Here is an 11,383-nt window from a genome sequence, read left to right on the forward strand (position 1 = left end):
GTGAAGCATCGCGGCGTCGGTTATCACTTGAATTATTGTCCTTGGGCCGGTTCCTGTCTTCATGTGATTTACGCGGAATCACACGAGATCCACGAACTGTAAGCCCATGAGATTTTATAGCACTGAGTATACTGCGGAAGTTGCTCGCGAGCACTCAGTCTGCTGGTGCCTGATCATGCTGGATGAATACATTTGAATATTGATTGTTAGATTTCAAAGACTTTTTCTCGAACATAACTTTCCGTTTCTCATCATGTGATTTCATTGTTGCTATGATTATACCAGGTTTGTTTGGATTTCTAGACCTTTTCCTTTCAGCCTTCTCACATTTCACATCACGAATACGTAAACCATCTTTAAACAGTTTGTTTACTCTAGACTCGACATCCTCGTTATCAGACTCCGGCAGATCGCGTATCACGATATTCAATGTTTTGTCAGTATTAAGATTTTTTGAAAAACAATCAGTACTGTTTGAAGACAGGGATTCTAACTTTGCATTTAGAGTATCTATTTCAGCCCTCAATTCCTGTCTTATCAATCCTGTAGCTTCCTTTATATCCGAATCAACAGCAATCCGAATACGATTCATCTCCTGTGACACTCGCTTGTCTAAAACCTGAGAAACTTTGGTACATTCTCTCCTCTAAACCTGTTTCTAGTTTCCCAATTCGTTCGTCCATCGACTGGAATAGCATGTGCATATCAGCCGATAGTTTGAGCATCATTGATTCCAAGGGCTGATCCTTACCATTTACGTGCACATCAGCCGAGGTAACGACCACTTTACGAGAATTCTGTGGAGACTTAGATGAGTTTTTCTGAGATTTCTTAGGTTTTTGAGTTTTGTTGGGAAATGCAGGCTGAGAATTCTTAGCTGTGTCTGAATACAGAGTTCGCTTAGCCTTAGCTAGGGTACGTTTGTGAGCATCCTTCAGAACCATATCGATTCCTTCTGTGCGTGGTTGCTTCTTCACTGTTGAACAAATGTCAGGTTCTGATAGATGACGTTTGCGCCCAGAACTTGTCGGAGTATCAACTCTGGTTACTCGTTGAGAACCCATGATGGTCTCAACATACTCTGCAACATCTTCATTGTTCAAAGTCATAATCTTGTCATCATCTGCCATATTCACACAGTTATTTTAATAGCCGAGCGCCGTAGCACCCTAGTGTCCTCTTTCAAGTAGCGCGTCAGTCAAGCGTGACGAAGCGGGAGTCATAAAGCGGCTATACAACAAAGCCGATAATAGCAGGTATCGATAAATGTCAAAGTCAATGCAGTGTTACTATTTATAGCACAAATCGATCACAGTTCAGTTGAAAATATAAATTTCTCAAATCTCTAAAAAGTCAAAATTATCACCTTTTGCTTATTCCAATCCAATCACCACACTTTAATTAACATAAATCCAAAATTTTATACTCCAAATATTCCGAAATATCATAAAAAATCACATAAATCAGTCAGAGAAAATGTAAACAACTTTCTAACTATGGAACGCCGATATGATCTCCTCCAAAATGAAAAAAAAGTGTTTTGTTAGTTTACGTGCATTCTTATATTTTTTGAAGTATTTAAAGTTATTTCACACAAACATTTATTTAATTTATAATAATAATCACTCACCTTTTGATAAACGATTTACATTAATATTATCAACGGGCAATAAATAATAAAGATCATCATTCCATCAAAATTTCGGGATATATGGCCGTTTGGGCCCTTAAAATTAAGTCAGTAAGTCAGTGTTTAAGTTTGATAACGGTCCATCCCCCCTTTCAGACACAATGAAACATAGAAATGCCACGTAGAGTATAGACCGCGAACATGTCCCCTATCATGTTCTTAAAGTGTGATTTGGGTTCGAATATAGGGGTATTGATTACCTCTCTGCAATTTCCAGAGAGTTTTGTCCATAGAAAATTAATTTTGTCAAAATATGACTATAAGTACAACTGCCAATGAGACCTAAACGTACTCGAGTCCGAAAGTACGAGTCTGGGTGGAAAGGCAAGCACTCGGACCGATCCAGACACGCGTTCCTAGCGTAGACAATATAGCAGGATTAGACGTCAAAAATATTGCAAGATTTTGCCAGAAAATGCGAAGTCAATTCGAATCAAAATCAATTCGAATCTATTGTCACATAAAATTGATGTTCAGCACTTTTGTAAGTTAACAGTAATGTTACCGTAACGTTGGAAATAAATAGACTACAGTTTTGTAAGAGAAAATAAAACAAAAAAATTATTTGCGTGAACATTGATATGGTTATTAGTTTGATATGACACGCTCTCCTGAATTTAAGACAAACGACATTTTAATTATTGATCGCATCTTTTTTATGATAAAGGAGTGAAACAGCATGTAAGCATCAAAGAAATAATAATCATTAGGAAGTAAAACAACAATAAAGGTATAAAAGATAAAAACTGATATTTCGAAGAAAATAACTATTACTTAACATTGTCTAACTAAACATAAACATAACATGTATATGGGTATAAACAGTAGCTGTATGTTATTTGTAGCTATGCACAATACAAATGTGTACTACCTCTGAAAACTGAAAGTTATTTTAGCAAATAACTTTACATGACATTCAAATGTGAATGTAGTTCTACAAACATAGTATGTTTACACATTTTGCTGTTAAGTTAAATTCATCTACATGTACATTTACATGATTATTTAATAACACAATTCCCTGTTGAAAATGCGCATTGGATATGTTTAAATGAATTATTAAAACTGAACTAAAATCGTGCTGTTTTTTCCTCAGACTGATATAATGGTTAATACGTGTACATCAATAAGTCAAACATACTTTTTGACACATGTTAAACAGTTCAATAACATAGCATTCTGCCAAATATAGATCTAGCAACACTGGTTAGGTTAACTGCCTGCCCGTCATTACATGACTGAAATACTGTTGAAAAACGGTGTTAAACCCAAAACAAACAAACAAACAAAAGGACATTGTGTCTAAAACCATTCGTCCTCCACCTCTGATTCATCACGGTTGGGAAGTTGGCAGTTACTAGCGAAGAACAGGTTTGTATTGGAAGAAAATCCAGGAATATTGGTTAGGTTAACTTACCACCCTTACGTAACTGAAATACAATACCCAGTTTTCATGTAACATGATGATTTACCTGTTTATGATTAAGATACACTTTGTTCAAATTTCCTTTTTTTCTCATTCCATTTTCCTCCGGAGATAAAAAGAAAGAAGCGAACGAACTGACTATACAAAGAAACACAGTAATTGTCGCCTCAGTCAAAAAAGTACGAAGCTATCAATACAGACATTGAACATCTTGTAACAGTAAAATGATTATTCAAGTTGGTAATTTATTGCACACATCTATATGACATTCTTGTCCAGTCTAACGAATCTCCGGTGAATAACATCTACGGGGTATTAGATCTCCGGTGAAGCAGAAGCAGGATTCGACCTGATCCGTGCATGTTTAATTTATTTCACATAGTGGGTTACAAGACCATGTACATGGTTTGTCATTCCATTTGTAGTTAAATGAAATATCGATGCCTAGGCACTGTTCGGCAGAGCAATAGCAAGGGTCTCCAGGATTCCAGTTGGTGTAGCTATTAACTGATGTACCATCTAGCCATTGAAATACCCCATCCATTAGTTTTCCACCTGTCCAGTAACAATGAAAACCTGTAATTAAGTGAAAAAAAAATATAATTGTAAAACGTTTTACAATGTTCCCATCGCTCATTCTTTTCCAAGACAAATACTTAAATTCCTTTCAAATAGATATTTGCATTTTTTCCCTCTTAACGACGTTTAGACCAGTATTTTATATGTTTGTTATGCTTGTTCATTTTGAAATGGCAACAAGTGATGTCAAAATACAAATTCTACTGATGAAATGTTTTTTTATTTCAAAGGTATGGCATTAAAGGTAGCCGCATCCATTTCCTGCATTTTAAATTTAAATTGTAAGATTATCAGACATGATAGCATAACTATTGCGAGAGCCCTGATCTTACGTATCAGCCGGCTACTGTGAAATCATTAATATTCGTGGGGGACTAAATTTCGTGGAATTTGTGATTGAGTCAATCCACGAAATATAATCCCAACGATCAAGTAAAATTCCCATTTATTTTATGTTCAAAAGTTGAAATCCACGAGTTCATATCCCCACAAAATTGTCGTTTTGACCAAAACCACGAAATTTCATGCCCACGAAATTAAATGATTTTACAGTATTTAATTTCTTACACCTATTGACTAGCAAGCTGCTTACCTCTTAAGTTAATACTTATCAATGTCAAGATGCGTACGAATATTTTGTTTTGAGAAGCGAAGGGACATATTATTTGTTTTGAAAATGAAGATTTATTCAATTAATAAATTCCATATGAAATTTTAATAGCTGTGTATTTATGGTATATATCTGCTCGGAAAACAGACTACACGACGGTTGGTAAAGGGTTATCACAGTACATACTGTGCATATGTTTGTCACAAGTGATAAATCCCTGTTACGCGAGTTATAGTGTATAGCAAAATGGCTTATAGATGTTTAAGTGCTTACCAGTAGTGTAATCATTTCTTAAATTTTCTTCTATGAAATTCTGTTCTTCTGGAGACGTAATGTCAATCAGATATCCACCAATACTTGAACATGTTTCCTAAAATCATTCCAACAATAATCTGTAAGCAGTTCACAACAAAGATATTTATAGTCTTTTAATACGGTGCTTCATGTCTTTTGGTGTTTATATTATTATTATTATTATTATTATTATTATTATTATTATTAACTGACGAACCTTATAGTTGTGCAATAAATCTTAAAGACAAAGAGCGGCCTATTTTCGTGAAACAATTACAAGATTTAAAAACTCTTCTGCCTTACTGAAGCCCCGGCATAGTTTATATGTTATATATCTTATTTAAATAGTTGTCTAAGCAAACACAGAATAAAACCCTGAATTAGTAAAATGATACTCGTGTAGAACAGCTCGATGATTTATTTATACCAAATTACTCAGCCAATAAAGAAAGCATGCTGAAAGAAGCTGTTTTATCGAACTAAATCTTACTATGATAGTTACTATATATATGCGAAATCGCAAAGACACGTGAATAATTGATCAATCAATGGTATCAGCATGAAACTCAAATTACTTACCTTGCAACCCATAGTAAAAATGAATGATATTTAAAAGTAAAGTGAAGAATGACATTTTATAGCAACTTTCGTGTCTTTTTCTAATCTGGCATACCTAGGTCAGGTTAGCGAAATTGTGAAATCTGCGCATATATGTCGTCAAAACAAGAAGTAATCTATCTATCTTGATTAAGCATGTAAGTAAATTATAAGAAATATCGAGTCCAGAGTAGTAATATGGTTTTAATTTTTTATCCACTAGTTCACATGTATACCGCTTTAAAGTAGTTTTAGATAGTGCCTGTTCCGTACTAAATGATCCAATTCTTTTCTAAAACATGTAAAACAAAACTAATTTTCTATAACCATTTTTAGTATTTTTAGCTACGAATTGGGGACAAAATACAAAAATCTCGTTTACTTTTATACACAGACAAGCCAATGCATTTGTCATTTAAATCTGCCAAGCAATTTACCTAAACAATAACTGTCGAGTTGCATGTTTAGTCAGTGTCACAAAAAAGGGGAACGGACGTTAAGTTAAAAGGGGCGGATATTAAACTAATTGATATTTACGGAAATAGTGTCCATATTGGCCATTCCCATTCATCTTTAAAAATGTCTGTTTTCAAATCTGTTCTACGTTTTAGTGATCAATATGTTCAATAGCGAAAACTTATTATATCCATATTTGTTTATTTAAATGAAGCAGTTTTTTGTACTACTATTAAAATGTCCCATATCAATTAGTTATAAAAACACCAGCCACTAAAGTTTTATAATTTTTTATGTTAAAAAGCAGATAAAGCAGCTGTTCAAATAGATGTTACGCAGAATTAGTACTACATGTTAGATCCATAAAGGGCGGAAATCAAAACAATGGATCGAGTATTATTTTCTAGCCCATACTCACAACTTAGAGAACGAGAAAAAATATGGAAAATATGATTTAAAAAGAAATTGATGTATTTAATGTTCACAAGATTACAATCCTTTTAAGACTTAATTTGTATAAACTTTAATCCTGTCATAAAATTACGACAGTATTCACGTGCCAAAGTTGTGAGCATTAGATGTGAGTACAAATATGCAAATTAGTCAAACTCTCTGTCTTTTTTGTCATGCTATATAGTCACAAACTAAGCACTGGATTCCTAATCTTTTAATGTACAATAAAAACAGATATTTTTAATGAAACTATTGTTATTATTTTTTTTTCGGCTAGCTCAAACAAGTAGGAGATAGTTTTAAACTTTGCTTGCACTAACAGCTAAAGATTTAAAAAATGAAAATGGTTATGTTAACACCCTGCTTAAAATAGAAAAGTATTTTAAACATTTTGGTATACCAGTAAATTATGGCAGTCCACTGGCTAAAATAAATATGTGGGTGGCAAAAAAAAACCCTGTAATATCACAATGAAATTAATTTTCGCACTCGCTATATTTGATTGTATTTTTCAGAAAAAAAAAGATTTATTAGTAACATTTTCAAGTTGGCACATTGTTTTCCTTACACTAAATAATGCTGTAACAAGTAAAGTTGTATTTTTCATATGACAATGTTTGTGCAAATTAGTCGTGTCAAAGGTACGCTCAAGATAAAATAAAAGGGTTTTGCAGCTTTTATATAATACTCACTAAAAATAAATTTTGACAAAATGATGTTGAATTTAAATAAATACAAAGTTTGTCAACAGTGTAGTTTGAAATTGTCAACAAGTTTGAAAAAGATTGAAGAGACGTTAAAGCATTTGTTCTAAATGTAACATAAAATTATGAACAATTCAATAACTGCTATTTAATAATTATTGCTGTTCTAAATGATACAATGATACCGATTCCCTTCATAATTATATTTCATTCTTTTGGCAGGAATGAATAACCATACATACTTGAGCAGCATCCCAATTTTGCGCATAGGGGAAATGCTGGTAAAACGTGTTGTTCAACTTATATACGTAATCTGCTGAAAATGTTAAAAAAAAATAAACATGTGTATTCGTATTGACCTTGTAAATGACACAAGGTCTGTCGTATTTTATTTTGCCAATGGCTGTATTTGTCTTGTTCTTTTTCATATTCAGAGTACTATAAAATCATTAATATTCGGGAAAAATTATTGTGTATTTCCAGATTTCCTAAAACCGCAAATCAAAACAAACAGATAAAATAACCAATTACCTTTGATATTTAAAATCTCCAAATTCATATCCCCACGAAGTGCCGAAACTACAAAAGTGTATGCCAACGAAATTAAACATTTTCACAATACCATAGAGCTCGCTTTATACGCCTTTTGGCATTGTGTATAGCAGAAAAAATAGTCTTAAAAAGTTTGTGTACTTCATAGTCCAACACCTGATATATACTATAATCATGACATTTTAACAAAAGGCTGGTGATTAAAAAAACCTACCAAAGCCTCCGAGGAAAGATCTACCTACCAAGCACGCATTCAAAGTCAACTGGACTCCACGTCCCATTTGTAAGGCACGTTGATGTCAATGATACGTCGCTGTTTGCTCTGTATCTATTCTTGCATTCATACTTGATTTTATCCCCGATGGAGAACATGTTCCCCAGGAAAATCGTATTATTCTTCTCTCCAGGCGGCCCACATCCTGTAAATTGGTTTGATAATGACTCCGTATACATTTTGCGAAATATATGCCTTTCTAAAAATAAACCAATTCTAGGGAAGTCCCATTTGTGAGGCACATTGATGTCAACATATATCGGACTAAAAGTAAAACTTTTTCGGTTGTGGTTAATTGAAATACACTTTTTACCTTAATATCACAAAACTGAAATTTACTACAGATTTGTCTACGCAAAAATACCAAATTGTTGTTTAAAACTCTCGTTTAACACATCAATATCCAAATAAATATCGTTGAAAAGTATTATGTCGAAAAAAAATCTTCATGAACCAACTACATTCAAGATAGTTCAGCCTTTTAGAATATCTGCAAGATTGAATTTTTCCACCTCAAAAATTTCATTTCAGAAGAATACCTAGTATAAGACCTGGATCCAACCCGTGTATAAATCGATAACCTAAACATAACAATGCAGAACAATTCTAGATAAAGTCATAAAGGCAACCTAACTTCTCATATATAAGCACACGGACAAACACATTTCACTGAAAATATATGAATTTACGCCTGTTTCGTCAGAATATACATTGTTGAATAGATTCTGCCCCCAAGAATGTCATCGCATATAATTTCCTATATAATTCCACTCTGAAAACTTGCTTGGGTCAAATTTTTAAAACTGTCCTGATGAAAATCAAACAAAGTTCTTGTTTCATTTATGAAATAATTAGGTATTCGTGTGGTTTGCACAAGCTATAAAATGGTTGCAGAAATGAGATTCGCAGAATCTGACGTCATGCGACAATAAATGGCATAATATTGATCCCTTGTTACTATGCACGACACCCTATTTTACCGACAAACGAGTCGAGTCAGTTTAATTTTCTGAGAATGCCCTGACGAATTTTTCTATATTTACGAGATTGTACAAAACAATATCAAAGCATGGAAAAAAATTAACTAACTTTGTTATTCAATCAAAAAGAAATTAACTTGATATGTCAACTAGCTCAGCATTTTTCAGAATTATTTTCAACTTGCATGTAAACAGCATCACAACTTTGGTTGCACATTGTTTCAATTTGACATTAAAGAGATGTACTTACCAGAGTTAAGGCATACAGAGTATTGACCTTCACCGTCTTTCTTGCAAACGCTGTAATCACTGCAGTTACCACAATTTTCATGTTCAGTCTGTCAACAAATAAAAGACAAAAGAATGTTTTGAAAGTTATTAACTATATTGATTTGGAATTTGGGTTTAAACGTTGGCAGTCTTTCACGCCATTTAGTAACTGTCAATATGTAAAAAAATGTGTGCATGCGCATGTGCATTACATACATGTAATATAATTTGTTTCTAACTAGGATTTCGTTAACAAAAATTAAACGGGCGATCGGTCAGTCAGCATTAGAATGGTTAATTGTGCATTTTTTTTAATTGTCTCTGAATCAATTTTATAATCGTGTGTTATCTACAATATTGCAATTACACTGCAGTAGATTCTATCTTTTCAACTGAAATGTTATGCAGAAGACATATCTGCTAAAGTTGTTGTTCATTCAAATTAAGAAGATTAACCTTCTAGGCAAGCTGCTGTATCGCGGTCTTTTACATAGACTTATGCTATTTATGCCTAATCGTGCCCATTAAAGGCCTTTAGTTCTTCTTTTCTTTTATATATCTTCTTTTTTATATTTGTATTTATATTCTTGGTTTAACAATAAAAATGTAAAACAAATAACATAAATATAAATAAATATAAATTTTACCACTATACATTATTAACTCAAAAACACTAATATTAATTAAGTCTGAACAACAAAAAATGTTATACATTACAGCATCATTTGACCGGACATATCTATGCACTAAAGCTTCATTTTTGTTTCAAACTAATGTTTGATCCAACTAAAATACGGGTAAGATGTTTACGATATTGTTAGGAATGTCAATTTTATGACCAAAATGTTTTCCCTGTGTACAATTCTGCCAAAAGAAAAATTCAAAAATACACTGTTTTCGAATATTAACAAAACAAATGCAAATTGTTTTTATTTCTATAAAGACTGAACAATCCATTAAAATACATCAATAAAAAGGCCAAGAAATGAATTTTTCCAGACAATCCAGTTTTACAATGTAAAGTATCGAATCAATATCTTTTTTGATGATAAAGTAAAAACTAATGAAGATATTCCGAAAACTAAAAAGCTGTTTTGACCACCCCAAGAGTCCATTAGAACGATGTATGATATGATACCTTTCAAGTTGCATCAAAAAAGAAATATTTTACGGTATTTTTTTTTAAACATGCAAGCAACATTTTCTGGGATGTATGACAGTCGGTGAAATATTAATTTCGTCTCTAACTTTGAAACTATACGTTACCATATCCCAGTCCGTCTTATTTCCGAAACTAAATCCTGGTTTCCTCTCAAACCATACTGTATTATTTCCCCCTATGAGATAGCAAAGTTTTGCTTGATGGTCAAAATTGAAGAATTTGCATGCTTTCCTAGTCTTACACGATTCAATGCATTTCTTGATATCTTTCATCATTATCATTTCAAAAATATAAACATCCATATTATTGATAGTGTCCGTTTTAATCGAATGTCCAAAATGAATGTCTTTCGCCAATACTTTGATTGCGAAGGCAAGGCATATTCCTATATATACTCCTTGGGAAAATTCCATGGTGGTCTGGTAAATGTTCCAGCAGCGGTAGGAATAGAAATGACAAGCCAATATCTTGAAAATTCAGAGCAACTGTTCTCGTTTATCATTTTATTGACCAGCAAAATATTCAAACAAAACAGTTTTTTTTTTCAAATACTAGTAGAGGTTTGTCAAATTATCTGTTTGAATAACAACACAAATACGATGACTCGATTTAAGGCAGTATATCACACTTCATTATTCGATTTCTGTTGGAATGATGAATATTTCAATGTTTTCCTAAAGGATGTTTTCAAACAATTTCAAGCTTCAGATTATTGCTTTTGTTACTGTCCACATAACATTTAAATCAGCACGCAGTATTCTACAGCTGATCAGATCCCATTTGTTTAAATTCAATAAACGGAATGTAAATTATTAACGGCTATGATGTGTTTATTCTAACACTGTACGGGATCAATGATAAAATCTGTAAGATGATTCGTTTTTATATGTAGCATAAAAAAAGAGGAGAGGTAGTTCTTTTCTGAATATCTAGTTATATTATATTATGTTATATATGTACCCGACATCATGAGTCAAAAAATGCTCCCCACCCCCTTTATAGCTGAAATATTGAGTAATTCATAACAAGGAGATGAGAAATCGTAAAGTCAAAACATACAGGAATTTTAATAAATTGCAAAAATTCTAGGCCCAGTTGCATTACATTTCGAACACCCGGAATAAGTAAGTAAGTAATTTCCTAGCACGCGTGCGACAGTATTTTCTATCTTCTTCACCCTGTGAACACATATATTTATTTCGTTTCTTATTCTAAAACTATACGTTACTATATCAAATTCCTTCTTGTTTCCGACACTAAACCATACTTTTCTCTCAAGCCAAGATGTGCTACTGGTCTAAAAGTTTTGCCTGATGGTCGAAGCTGAAGAATTTGC

At 32.8% G+C, this 11,383-nt stretch overlaps 1 protein-coding gene across 1 annotated transcript; it reads right to left on the reverse strand.

Annotated features, from left to right (window-relative positions):
- Positions 1-1,554: 1,554 nt before the first annotated feature.
- LOC123535454 (uncharacterized) lies at positions 1,555-10,677 on the reverse strand. Its single transcript, XM_045318133.2, has 6 exons — positions 10,152-10,677; positions 8,866-8,953; positions 7,604-7,780; positions 7,052-7,125; positions 4,579-4,675; positions 1,555-3,692 (listed from the first exon to the last, which is right to left on the reverse strand). Exons 1-6 carry the CDS (start codon positions 10,458-10,460, stop codon positions 3,481-3,483), a joined length of 957 nt encoding a protein of 318 aa, XP_045174068.2. The 5' UTR covers positions 10,461-10,677; the 3' UTR covers positions 1,555-3,480.
- Between the last annotated feature and the right edge of the window lie 706 nt (positions 10,678-11,383).

Source organism: Mercenaria mercenaria, chromosome 12 (genome assembly GCF_021730395.1).
Source record: "Mercenaria mercenaria strain notata chromosome 12, MADL_Memer_1, whole genome shotgun sequence".
NCBI classification, from domain to species: domain Eukaryota; kingdom Metazoa; phylum Mollusca; class Bivalvia; order Venerida; family Veneridae; genus Mercenaria; species Mercenaria mercenaria.